The 13,038-nt window shown below is 46.4% G+C and overlaps 1 protein-coding gene across 2 annotated transcripts in view; it reads right to left on the bottom strand.

Moving 5' to 3' along the window:
* The window catches only part of TTC37 (tetratricopeptide repeat domain 37), a 168,709-nt gene that overhangs the window by 49,047 nt on the left and 106,624 nt on the right, over positions 1–13,038 (bottom strand). For both annotated transcript variants that reach the window (XM_044275999.1, XM_044276000.1), the window contains 3 exons: positions 12,598–12,670; positions 10,819–10,872; positions 10,627–10,738 (listed from right to left, as the gene is read on the bottom strand). In XM_044275999.1, the coding sequence (XP_044131934.1) occupies positions 10,627–10,738; positions 10,819–10,872; positions 12,598–12,670 (239 nt within the window). The remainder of the gene's footprint in view (positions 1–10,626; positions 10,739–10,818; positions 10,873–12,597; positions 12,671–13,038) is intronic.

Genomic DNA, 13,038 nt, shown 5'->3' with positions numbered 1-13,038 from the left:
ACACCAGAGCGTCCACCCCGTGCGCCTCCGGATCCCGAGCTCGGGCTAGGAACGTGGGAAGGGAACCTTGTTGTTGAGCCTAGACGCCATCAAGTCCACGTCCGGTTTGCCCCAACGACGACAGACGTCCTCAAATACATCCGGGTGCAAAGACCACTCTCCCGGATCCACCCTGTTGCGACTGAGGAAGTCTGCTGTCCAGTTGTTGACCCCTGGGATGTACACCGCCGACAGAACTGGAACGTGAGCCTCCGCCCACTGAAGGATCCCTCTTACCTCCCGCATCACCATCCGGCTTCGGGTCCCGCCCTGATGATTGATGTAAGCCACGGCTGTGGCATTGTCCGACTGGACCCTTACCGGGTGACCCGCCAGGAGAGAAGTCCAATGAGAAAGGGAGAGGAAAATTGCTCTGAGCTCCAGAATGTTGCTCGGAAGGCAGGCCTCCACCAAACCCCCTGAACCGTCCGCGTCCGGAGAACGCCACCCCAACCCAGGAGACTGGCGTCGGTGGTGACGACCGTCCAGGAGATTGGAAGGAGGGACCTCCCTGAAGTCAGGTTGTGAGAGGAGAGCCACTACAGGAGTTCTGCGCGAACATGAGGAGGCAGGCGGATCAGAGAGTCCAGACCTAGCGATGTCTTGTTCCAGGAGGACAGGATCGCCTGCTGCAGAGGCAGAGTGTGAAACTGGGCAAAGGGGATGGCTTTGAAGGAGGCCACCATCAGCCCCAGAGCCAGCATGCACTCCCGGACAGAGAGACACCGGGAGCGCAGAAGGCAAGACACCGACTCCTGAATCCGAGAGGACTTGGCATCCAGAAGAAATACCCGGGCTGCCGTGGTGTCCATAATCATCCCCTGGAAAATCACCCTCTGAGAAGGTCGAAGAGAGGATTTCGGGAAGTTGATCAGCCAGCCGAACTGTTCCAGAGTCTGAACAGTTATTCGGATGCTGTCCTCTGCTTGGGGAAGGGAGCGAGCCTTTATCATTATGTCGTCCAGGTAGGGCAACAGACATATGCATCTGGTACGGAGAAGCGCCATGAGTGGCACCAAGATCTTGGTAAATACCCATGGGGCTGTCGCCAGCCCAAAGGGAAGCGCGACATACTGAAAATGATGTCCACCAATGGTGAAGCAAAGGAATCTGAAGTGAGATTCTGCGATAGGAACATGCAGATAGGCGTCTCGGATGTCCACCGACACGAGGAACTCCCCCGGAAGAAGAGAAGCAATAACAGAGCGGAGGGATTCCATCCCAAACCTCCGCACTTTCAGGGACTTGTTTAACAGCTTCAGGTCTAGGACCGGACGCACTGAACCGTCCTTCTTTGGTACTACGAATAGGTTGGAGTAGAACCCTGTGCCTTGTTCCTCTAGAGGGACTGGGGCAATTACTCCCCTGTCCAGAAGGGAAGAGACCGCTTGTAAGAGGTCCGAGGCCCGAGTCGGGTGCCCCGGAACCCGAGAAGGGAAGAAACATTCCGGAGGCCTGGAAACAAACTCTATTTTGTAACCAGAGGTTACAACTTCCAGGGCCCAGGCGTGCTGGATGTGAGCTCTCCAAACCTGCTGAAAGGAAAGCAGTCGGACCCCCACCGCAAGAGGACTACCTTCAGCCAGACTTCCCTGTGCTGCGTGACCGAGAGGGCCGAAACACGCACAAAGAGAGTGCTGACATCCGAGGAAGCTTCACAGAGGAATTTTGTCGCCTGAGACATCTGGAGGACAAAGTTCAAAGTGTCCGCAGAGGCATCCTGCTCCGCGAGGTCCTGATGGTGGCGCTGCAACCATACCGAAAGTGCTCTGGCTACCCAGGCTGAGGCGAACGCGGGCCGCAGACCTGTGCCCGCCAGAGTGAAGATGGCTTTGGAAAGAGAATCCAAATGCCTGTCAACGGAGTCCTGTAGGGAGGAACCGTCCAAGACCGGTATGGCCGTATTCTTAGCCAATCTGGCCACCGGCGGGTCGACCTTGGGTGGGGAAGACCACTGCTGCATGTTTTCTGTCGGAAATGGATAAAGAGTATCCATGCGCATTGTGGCAGAAAAACGGTGATTAGGGCGGTCCCAGGCCTTAGAAAGGACCTTGGCAAATTCGCCATGGATGGGGAATACAACTGCCTCTGGTTTCCTGGAATGGAAAAGGGGGAATTCCTGGCTACTGGTGGAAGGAGGGTCCCCCTGGATATCATAGGTGTCACGAACAGACATGACCAAGTCTGCCGCCATGCTGGACAGCTTAGGCGACGGCTCCAGCTCTGTGTCTTCGTCCGAGCTGGATCATTCCCCTTCAGACCTATGGTCCCTGCGAGGAGGGGGAGAGTCTGAGTTTGCCTCCAGGCGAGGGGGTGAAGCAGAGTCATCCGAGGAGGGATGCTGTTGCGCACGCTGCCTCTTAACAGTAGAGCGTCCCCTGTGGGAAGCACTGTGAGGTGGAGCAGTGCTAGCCACAGGATCCGTGGCTGCCATGCGATCCATAAAGGCCATGGCGGCACGCGAGACTTGGGCTAAGTCCGCGGCCGCCCTACATATGGCAGAGGCCCAGGAGGGTTCTGCGGGCTCCAAAGGGGCAGAAGAAGGACTGGGCTGAGGGAGCAGAGGAGGAGGATGATCCTGTCCCGAGGCAAGGCAAGCACCACAGGCACCTGAGACTGATAGAGGCAAGCAGCAGACCTTGCAGGACCCCAGTGGGGCCTGAGAAGCTGCCTTAGAGGACTGGTTTTGGCATGATGGCGACACCCAGAAAAATCAGAAGGGTCAGGGTCTCCTACCATTTGCAGCAGCAGATGGTAAGTAAAAAACTGCCCTACCGCGACCTGAGAGGAGCAGCCACGCGAAGAGAAGCTCTGAGGCAAGTGGAAGCGCCGGAGCTGAAGAAATAGGCTCCGCCCCCCAGTCGCATCACAAATCGCACGAAACCCGTGCGCTTGCGGGAAGTACAAACCCCCGAAAATAGCATCCATCATGCAGGAGAAAACGGAATCTCTCTCCCCTATCACCAACGCCTACCCAGGCAGGCCCTAAGTGTCACACAGGGAGACAGAGGGAGGGCGGGGGGAGGGTCTGCAGGAGAGCTGCATATATTTATCTGCGTCCTGCAGTCTTCACCCTCTGCTCCACACCAGCGGGGTTCACCTCTTCAGTCAGCTGGCACAAGGAGTGGCAGTGATCTGGATAGAGGGCAGGAGTAGGTGACCCTGGATCTGGTAGGCCGCCGGAGCTGCAGGTTGAGCCCGGTCCCACTTATCTACTGGGGGGGGGTCTGGAGGTAGCCGGGGACGCCATTTCGACCCCGGCACTCGCTCCACTGAGAGACCAGGGCAGCCCCATGCTGCCCTGCGTCCTCTGTTGAGAAAAAAACAAACAGTAAAAAAAGCAGAAATGTCAACCTCCTTATCCGACACTAAGCAAGAACTGAGGTCCTCCTGTGGGAGCCTGGGGGTATAGCCTGTGGAGGAGGAGCTTTCTTCTTTATTTGCATAGTGTCTCCTCCTGGTAATGGCCTAGGCTATACCCATGGTCTGTGTCCCCCAATGGAATGGGCGAGAAATTCTTTTTAAATTGGTCTTTATTACAAATATGTAACCCTTTTTTCTGTACAGAGCTGAGATGCTGTAATAGAAGTATCTGAATTTTCTCTCTACCCAGTCAGCAAGCTAATCTGACAGGCTCCTTATCTCTGCTCTCTGACACTATAAACACTCATTTAGCTCAGTTCTTATCTTACTGGTAAGAATGTGCCTAAAATAAAGAGTATATTAGACGGGCAGATTCTCTGCCCAATGATTGCTAACGAGCCTTTGTAGTTATGCTCGTTAGCAATCATCTTGCAGTGTAATACTGCTGCCGATTGCATGGTGAACGGGCAAACACTCGTTCATCGGGCAATCCAGATCTTTAATCATGTTGAAAGATCAGGTTTTGTCGGCAGCAGATCATGCTAATTATAATAAACCACTGTAAAGCATGGGGATGGGCGATGGCAAAGCGACCACTCCTCCCCATGCTGAGGAGGAGATCATTGCATGTATTAGCAGTGGTCTCCTCAGAAAGCGAGCAGGGGGGGGGGGCGTGGCTTGACCGGCCGGCGAGATGGCAGCATAGTGTGAGAGCTCCGCCGTCCTGACCTACTGAAGGAGCCTTATCAGCACGGTGCCTGACCCACATGGGGAAATCGCTGCCCTCCAAAAGATCTAGAGGCAGCCCGGCACCTAACTTGCGGAACTACGGCATCGCAGCTTACCTGGATCGTTGCGCTCCAGCGTCGACTGCTCCCTGGGGCCTGAGGCGCGAAAACGCTGCCGGCGCCATTACAGATGGAGGCGGCGTGAAGGATCCTCTATCACAGCGGCCGGATCGTAGCAGCGTGCAGCAGGTAAACAACTCCCTCCTATCCCCATTAGCTGCAGAATTTTCTTACAAACCTGCAGCACAGGAGGAAACCTTGGGCACGGAGAGACACTGCTCAGACCCTGAAGCGGCTGCAAGCATGCCGCCAAAAATGGCGCCCAAGCGCAATAATAACCCAGCTACACCATCCCAGCGTAGAAAGGATTGGGCCGAACCCCATGAGGACCCCCTGGATCATCTTAGGAGCAAGGGGAGATTGGAGGGAGAGGACACCCCTTGGGACTCACAATCTGATTTGATAGAGGACACTGATGATGGGATCGTACAATCATCATTACCATCAGCTTCCTTGCCACAGTCCCTACAACACCTTCCTACAAAAGAGGATTTTAAAAATCTTATTAAAGAAGTAAGAGCCACATGTAAAACAGAAATCTCATCCCTGCGTCAGGACTTTCAACAAGTCGCGGCCAGAGTGGACTCCCTGGAAACTGAACATGATATCACCCGCAAATATATTACTCATCTCCAGTCCACTATAACAAGTTACTCCCAGGTTATCAGAGAGAACACTAGGCATTTGGAGGACCTTGACAATAGGGGTCGTAGACACAATATTAGAGTAAGGGGTCTCCCTGAACAAGAATCTGAAGAAAATGTACAAGAAACCCTGAATGCCTTGTTTAATGCTATATTAGAGTCCCCAACCTCCACCATTATAAAGATGGACTGTGCTCATAGGGCCTTGCGCCCCAAAAATGCTTCAGCACAGCCCAGGGATGTCATATGCTGCATCACTGATTTTCAGCTAAAGGAGGCTATAATTTCTAAAGCCCGCACGCTCCGAGCTATTGATTTCCAAGGTGCCCAACTACAGCTTTACCAAGATTTGTCATGGCTGACATTGCAAAAAAAAAGAATACTCCAACCTCTATTGGCGTCCCTGAAACAGAGAAAAATTCCATACCGATGGGGATACCCATTCGCGCTTATTGCTAATAGAAATGGAAAAGCTATACCTCTGAGGACACACGAGGACTTATCTGCCTTCTGTGACACATTGGGAGTCCCGATACCTCCCATTGAGGACTGGGAAATTTCTGACCCGCAGATGGCGCCTCCACCTGTTTGGGAGCAAGTCCGAAGCAAGAATCGCAGATCCCCGGCGAGAGGGGAAAACAGGAGATCCGCAATAAGAGAAGAAATGACCTGACTTGCTGCGACCTGAGTAGTACCATGATGCTAGTCTCCTAAAAATTGCTGTCATTACTGTATGGCGGCGGTTCTGCATGTGTTTATTCATACCTTAATGTTTGATTGTAATATTTTACGGAGCTCCTCCAGAGCTCAATTTTCTATGCAAATCATTTTCTCAATGTGTTATTCATTATGTCGGTTGCGTTCAACCATGTCACCACATAGGGGATTGTTTTTAATCATCCTCTTCCTTTCCGTTGTACCTCCGGGAACTGAGGAAAAGAGACAGGGCTATGTCCGAAATCTCAGGCCTTTTTTTGATGCCCCCACCTGGACGTTAATGTCCAATGTTTGGATTATTCCTACCAATCTCTTTAAGATTCTAATGACCCTTTTGTCTCCCTGTATCCTCATGTGTCCTTTGTCCCATTATATGTTTGACCATGCTCTTTTACAGACGACTAGCTGGGGTGTTTGGAGCGAGGTCTCCTGGGGGATTGCCTTCAGTTCTCTAAAAAGCAAGTATATGCTTCGATCACTTTTTCCGCCATGATTAAGTGTATGTCTTTAAATGTCAAAGGTCTGAACTCCAATGTTAAAAGGAGACTGGCCTTGACAGAATGTCGCACCCAAAAAGAAGAAGTGGTTTTCCTCCAGGAGACACATTTTGATAACACGGGAACATTTAAATTTGCAGCTGGGCTTTTTCCTAGGGCATACTGTAATCATATGTAATGATAAAAAGAAGGCGAGAGTAGCAATTCTGCTATCTGTCAGCTGCCCGCTTCAGGTGACGGCACAGATATCGGATCCCCAGGGTCGTTACATTATCCTACAAGCAACCTTATATGGTGCCCCCATTATCCTATGTAATCTATATGCTCCAAATTCTAAACAGATCTCCTTCCTCACTAAAGTGCTCACAAAGGCCACCCACTTGCTTCCAGCAGCACTTATTGTGGGAGGCGATTTTAATATTTCCTTTTCTGAAACATTAGATAGGAAGACATTGTCAGACAAACCTCCTTCCAGGGAGCAAGCTAGGCTCTCACGCCTCTTTAGACGAGTGGTGCGAAAATTTGAGTTATATGATTTGTGGCGGGTGAACTACCCTACATCTAAGATGTTTACGTTCTATTCACATCCTCACAGTACACACTCTCGAATTGACTACTTTCTAGGCAATATTCCAACAATGCGCTTAATGATGGACGCTGATATAGGGTCTATCACCTGGTCAGACCACGCACCTATTTTCCTAACGTTAAACAATAAACATCCAATTACTAGGGTCTGCCATTGGCGCCTAAATGAGAGTCTTCTCTCTAATCCTATACCTAGACAATCCCTGCAAGAGAACTTGTCCGAATATTTTCGTATTAATCAGCAATCAGTCTCTTCCGTGTCTACTCTATGGGAGGCGCATAAAGCTGTCTTTCGGGGAGAATGCATAGCTGTCGGAGCTAGAATGAAAAAAGATAGAAATATGCAGTACTGTGGGCTCAAGAAAGATCTAGAATGCTTGGAGGGTCAATTGGGATCCCGCAACTCCCGCCACCTCTTAAGGCGCATTATTGTGTTGAGAGCTAAGTTGAGAGAATTAGCATTAGCAAAAACAGACAAATTACTTTTGTATTCCAGGCAACGTTATTATGCATGGGGTAATAAATCCCATACGCTTCTGGCAAAGCAGTTGCGGGATTCCAACATGACAAACACCCTGACAGCTCTGAGACGGGCAGATGGTACCATTACTTATGACCCTAATGAAATTGTTGCTCTCTTTCAGAAGTATTATGAAAGTCTTTACTCCCTCCCACAACAAGTTCCTAAAGATCCTATGAAACAACGGGAAATCTTTTCCTCCTTCCTTGAGAGATGTAAGCTACCTAAATTATCTAATGACCTAGCGGCTATTCTTAATACTCAGATTACTACGGAAGAAATATTAGAAGTAATTAAAAACCTCCCTAATCGTAAGTCACCTGGACCAGATGGTCTTCCATATCTATATTACAAGACCTATGTAGACACCCTCCTTCCATATATGGTCAAGATTTTTAACTCTTTCTTAGAGGGCTCCCCTGTGCCGGACTCAATGCTTCATTCCTATATCACCCTTATACCAAAACCAGGGAAAGACCATATGGATTGTGCCAACTACCGCCCAATAGCCCTTCTTAATTCAGATCTAAAAATATTTACAAAGCTGTTAGCAAACAGACTGGCTAACCTGCTTCCGATTCTGATCCATAAGGATCAAGTTGGCTTTGTGTTAAATCGCCAGGGAGGTGACAACACAAGGAGGGCTATAGATTTAATAGACATTATTAATAGGCGGAAGCAACAAGCGTTAATACTAGGCCTTGACGCAGAAAAGGCCTTTGATCGCCTGAGTTGGCCATTCAAGTTTTCTGCGTTGCGGTGTTTTGGTATAGGGGGACCCTTTTTAAAGGCCATAAATGCCCTTTATACTAACCCAACAGCTTATGTGAAAATGACACATGCCCAATCAAATAAAATATTTATCCGAAACGGAACGAGGCAGGGGTGCCCGTTATCCCCCTTACTTTTTATACTTTGCATAGAGCCTCTGGCGGCCCTGATACGAGTTCATCCAGATATTAAGGGAATAGAAGTCAATAAGGTGCCCTATAAAATATCACTTTTTGCTGATGATATCCTCCTTACGCTGACAAGTCTACATACTTCCTTACCGAATTTATTTCGGATTATAGGGGAATATGGCAAATTGTCTGGGTATAAGATAAATACTTCAAAAACTGAAGCTTTATCTATTAATGTTCCGCCGGAGATACTGAGTAACCTACAAAATAACTTCCATTTTAAATGGAATGATACCTTTCTCAAATATTTGGGAGTCCAGCTTACAAAAACATATCATAGTCTTTATGCCCATAACTTTGTCCCTCTCTTCCAGGAACTTAATTCGCTTATGGTAAAATGGATGCCCCTGCCAATTTCCCTAATGGAACGCATTGCAGCGGTCAAGATGACCATACTGCCTAAGCTACTATACGTAATGGAAACAATTCCAGTTCACATACCTAAAAAAGACCTAAGAGCTTTGCAATCTTCCATCCTTAGGTTTGTCTGGAATGGGAAAAGACACAGAATTTCTTGTAATACTTTTACAGCCCTTAAATCACAAGGTGGTATGGGGCTCCCTGATGTAATCAAATATTATTGGGCAACGCATTTGCGTCGTATACCTGCGTGGTCTTCCCTCCCGGCATTTTCTAGATGGATGGAAATTGAGAAGCTGTGGTTAGCCCCGGTTCATCCTAATGCACTCTTATGGTCGACATTGCCGAACACCTATACTACACAATTGTTGGGTCCTATGTCCTTAACATATCATGTTTGGAAACAGTGCAGACTGAAATTCCCGTTAGTGTCTGATAAATCCTCCATGACTTCATTTTTATTTAATCCAATATTCCCGTTAGGATTGCAGTTCACATCCTTTAAGCCTTGGTTCTCCAATAAATTATTCAGATTTGCTGATATAGTGGAGTATAGAACCCTTGAAATTATACCATTTGAAGAGCTCAGGAACAGGTATAACCTACCAGAGTCCTCTAGGTGGCAGCACATACAAATTCAACACCTGTTTAGAACCCTATTTAATGATAAGAAGGTATCTACTCCGACAGTGTTTGAACGACTTTGTAAACTTTCCACTACCACTAAAGGTCTTATATCAGATATTTATGTTATTCTTTCAACCCCGGAACCTCCGCAAGTCATGAGGCATACATATATGTCTAAATGGGAAAGATATCTAGAGAAGGAAATATCACCGAGCGATTGGCAACTTATATGGCGTAGAGCAGCAATGTCATCTACTTGTGTGACCTACAGAGAAAATGCTTATAAGCTCTTGATGTTTTGGTATCATACACCCCAGATGCTTAAACATTTGAATCCTACTATCTCTGATGCCTGCTGGCGGTGTGATACAGGCCGAGGGTCTTTATTACATATCTTTTGGGATTGCCATATTATCTTTCCTCTATGGAGGGAGACCCAACAACTTCTTTTACAACTTACCAACATAAAATTCTCACTGGATCCGTTCATGTTCCTACTAAACATGCCACCAGTAATACTAAAGAAACACATACTTTGCTTGGTCCTACATGTATTGTCGGCTACTAGACGACTTATAGCTAAATATTGGAAGAGGCGTGACATACCGACTAAGTCTGATCTGTTCTCTAGTGTTATGGAGATTAGGCGTATGGAATATTTATCTGCGCTTATCAATAATTCTATGGATAAATTTCACAAGGTATGGCAGTCTTGGGACATGCTCACAGAAGCTGATGACTAGTTTCTTCTATATCGCTCCTACCCAACCTTTTGTCTACCCTTTTGTGTCTTGTCTTGTCCTGTATTTCTAGTACCTTGAATTTGTTCTTTTTATATTGTGATTGCTCAATAATAGGCAATCTTTGCTTAGATACACCACTATTTGAATTATAGTGGGCAATACTTGAAGTGCTTTTTCTACATTTATATGACCTATTTAAAATGTCAAAATATGTTACCTACTGTTTGCCTGATGACAGGCGGATTTTGTATGAAGCTATGTATGTTTCTTCTATACATACTTTAATAAAAACACAATTATTTAAAAAAAAGAAAGCGAGCAGGAGCTTCCCTCCCAACAATCATCAGCGTGATCGAGGTGTCTAATACACCCTTTAGTGTTTATGACCTCTTAGTAGAGATAAGGTTTATTAGAGGACCGGCACAAAGTGGAAGTTCCAGTCACACAGTTAGAAAAACAGTTAAGCCTTTGTGACAGAACGGCTCAATATTTAAAATAAAGGCCAACAAAAAATATGATTTTTAGCTAAAAATTAGTAAAAAGCAATCATAAACAATAATTGCCTTCAAAGGTGTACATAGCCTTTAAGAACTGAAGATCAGAAGATATGCCTTTCATACCACTCAAATTTCTGTGTCACGTTTCAGTCTTGGTTCCACCTACTGAGCTCATGTACAATAAAACAGAGACAGCGTAAAATGTCACAGCTTCCGAATACCTGGAAAGAAATGTGCAGCTCTTTGCAATGTTTTCAGAGCATTCTGATTCTTGTTGTCAGATGTTAGACACCCGGCGGCTAATTCATTTACTCCCGTGTACAGCAGCGATGTCTAAGAAGAAGAAGATTGGAATAAGTAGCTGTTTGAAGAGTTGTGGAATATTTCTTAATAAAGCAATTGCAGTTTCTTACCTTTGCTTGACTCAGGTTAAGTGAATGGGCAACAATCCCGGCAGCTGCTCCACCCTATTCAGTAAAACAATATGAATATAAGCAGGAAATGGCAGAATTGTAGAGTTTTATTGGAAAAAGACCAAAACATAAGCAGGAAAAGGCTTGGTTACAATATGAAGACTACGCTCCAAAAATCCTATGTGTGGTGAACAATATGTTGGTGTGTGTATAACCTTAAAGGGGTATTCCCATCTTAGACAATGGGGGCATATCGCTAGGATATGCCCCCATTGTCTGATAGGTGCGGGTCCCACCACTGGGACCCGCACCTATATCGAGAACGGAGCGGGGAGCGCTGTGGCTGGAGGTTCCCAGATTTCCCGGGGTCCGTCCACCACCAAGCGCTAATCCCCGCCTCTCCCATAGAAGTGAATGCACGGCCCATGCTCCCATTCATTTCTATTGGGCAGATGGCAATAGCCGAGCCAGCGCTCGGCTATTTTCGGCCGCCCTGTAGAAATGAATGGAGAGCGGCTGTGCATGCGCAGTGCACTCTCCTTCACTTTCGGGGCTCCGTTCTCAATATATGTGCGGGTCCCAGTGGTGGGACCCGCACCTATAAGACAATGGGGGCATATCCTAGAGATATGCCCCCATTGTCTGAGATGAGAAAACCCCTTTAAAGTAGTATTACTATATAGGACATTTCTGGCATATCAACAGGATAAGCCATAAATGTATGATAGATGAGGGTCCTGGTAGTCCTCTCAATGCATTTTATTGCTGGTTTGTTGGAGCACAGCGTCAGATTGTAAGAGAGTATGAAGATAAAAATTACATAATCAGACCCAGCACCACTTACAATATACACTGCTTACGCAAGTTTGAAGGGTGTTTTGGTGCTGACAGATTCCCTTTAGTATCGTTTCTGCTTTTTACAGGAGAATGAGTGGTTTGACACGCAGCACTTTTGGAGACAAAAAATGGAGGGCTTTCCCTGCCTTTTTTGCCCTCATACATGGCCAGATGTTACATAAAAGTCAACAGTGAAATATAAAAACTACACAAACAATACTTTGTGAAAAATATTTTTTTCTGATTTTCCTATTTTCCTCCCCTAAAACCTAGGAGCATTTTATAAAGCAAAACATACAGTAATTTCCTTTTTTGCCCTCATACATGGCCAGATGTTACATAAAAGTCAACAGTGAAATATAAAAACTACACAAACAATACTTTATGGCGTAACTTTTACCATAGTTTACAACTTCAAGTGCTGCAATCTGTGACAAGTTGTATAGGGCTATATAGTTTTCTGGCGCACGTGAAGCCTCTTTAAGAGCGCATTCACACATCTTTTGTGGCCCCATTGAAATGAATGGGTCCGCACCCATTCTGCAATATCGCGGAACGGATGTGGACTTATTCATACGGTCGCCTGAATGAGCCCTAATGCTGCATTAAAGGAACTTTAGAGTGAATCAAGATCTACTAGGTAAAAAAAAAAAAAACTTTAATAAAATTGACATTGGGGTGTTAAAACACCCTTGTGAATGAGACGTGTCTGTACAGAGTGTCACTGTCAGCACTGATTGAACACTGGCAGTATGTAGGGACATTCCCAACTGACAAGGGAATGGTAATATACAGCTGTCGATTTATTCCAAGAGTAATAACAGAGGAGTGCTTTAACGAAGGAATGTCCAAAATTCGTATTTCATGGGTATAAGACAGCATCTGTTGAATGCACCTTCTGCTTAGCGGCATGGTAGCTTTTACAAATAAAATTCTCCTTACCCTGGCATTCCTGGGAGCATACTGAGGCACAATCCTTGATAACAGAGACCACAACTCTGGATTCCCTGGATGGCTAATGAAAAGGAAACCAAGAAACAAAAGAATGTAGATTACATAGAAGTCAGAAGTCAAACAGCAAGGTTATTTCACTTTCTCAGAAAAATGTTAGCCTGGCCATAGTAAATACAGTAGAATAATAACACAAAATTTTCAATACACATTTATAAAAAATACCATATTTTTTACTTTATAAGAACCGCCCCCCCCCCCCCAAATGTGGGGGGAAAATGTAACTGCGTCTTATAAAGCAAATACTAATGAGCGTTTTCATTATGGAAGCGCTCATTAGTATGTAGGAGACGCGAGGAGTGGTGAGTGAAGTTCTACAAGTACTGGCTGTACTCACAGCTCTCTGGTCTTCTTCCAGGCAACGCGTTGTTC

Source organism: Bufo gargarizans, chromosome 1 (assembly GCF_014858855.1).
Source record: "Bufo gargarizans isolate SCDJY-AF-19 chromosome 1, ASM1485885v1, whole genome shotgun sequence".
NCBI lineage: Eukaryota > Metazoa > Chordata > Amphibia > Anura > Bufonidae > Bufo > Bufo gargarizans.
Note: the sequence above shows the minus strand (reverse complement) of the source record. Positions and strands in the feature narration are given on the sequence as shown.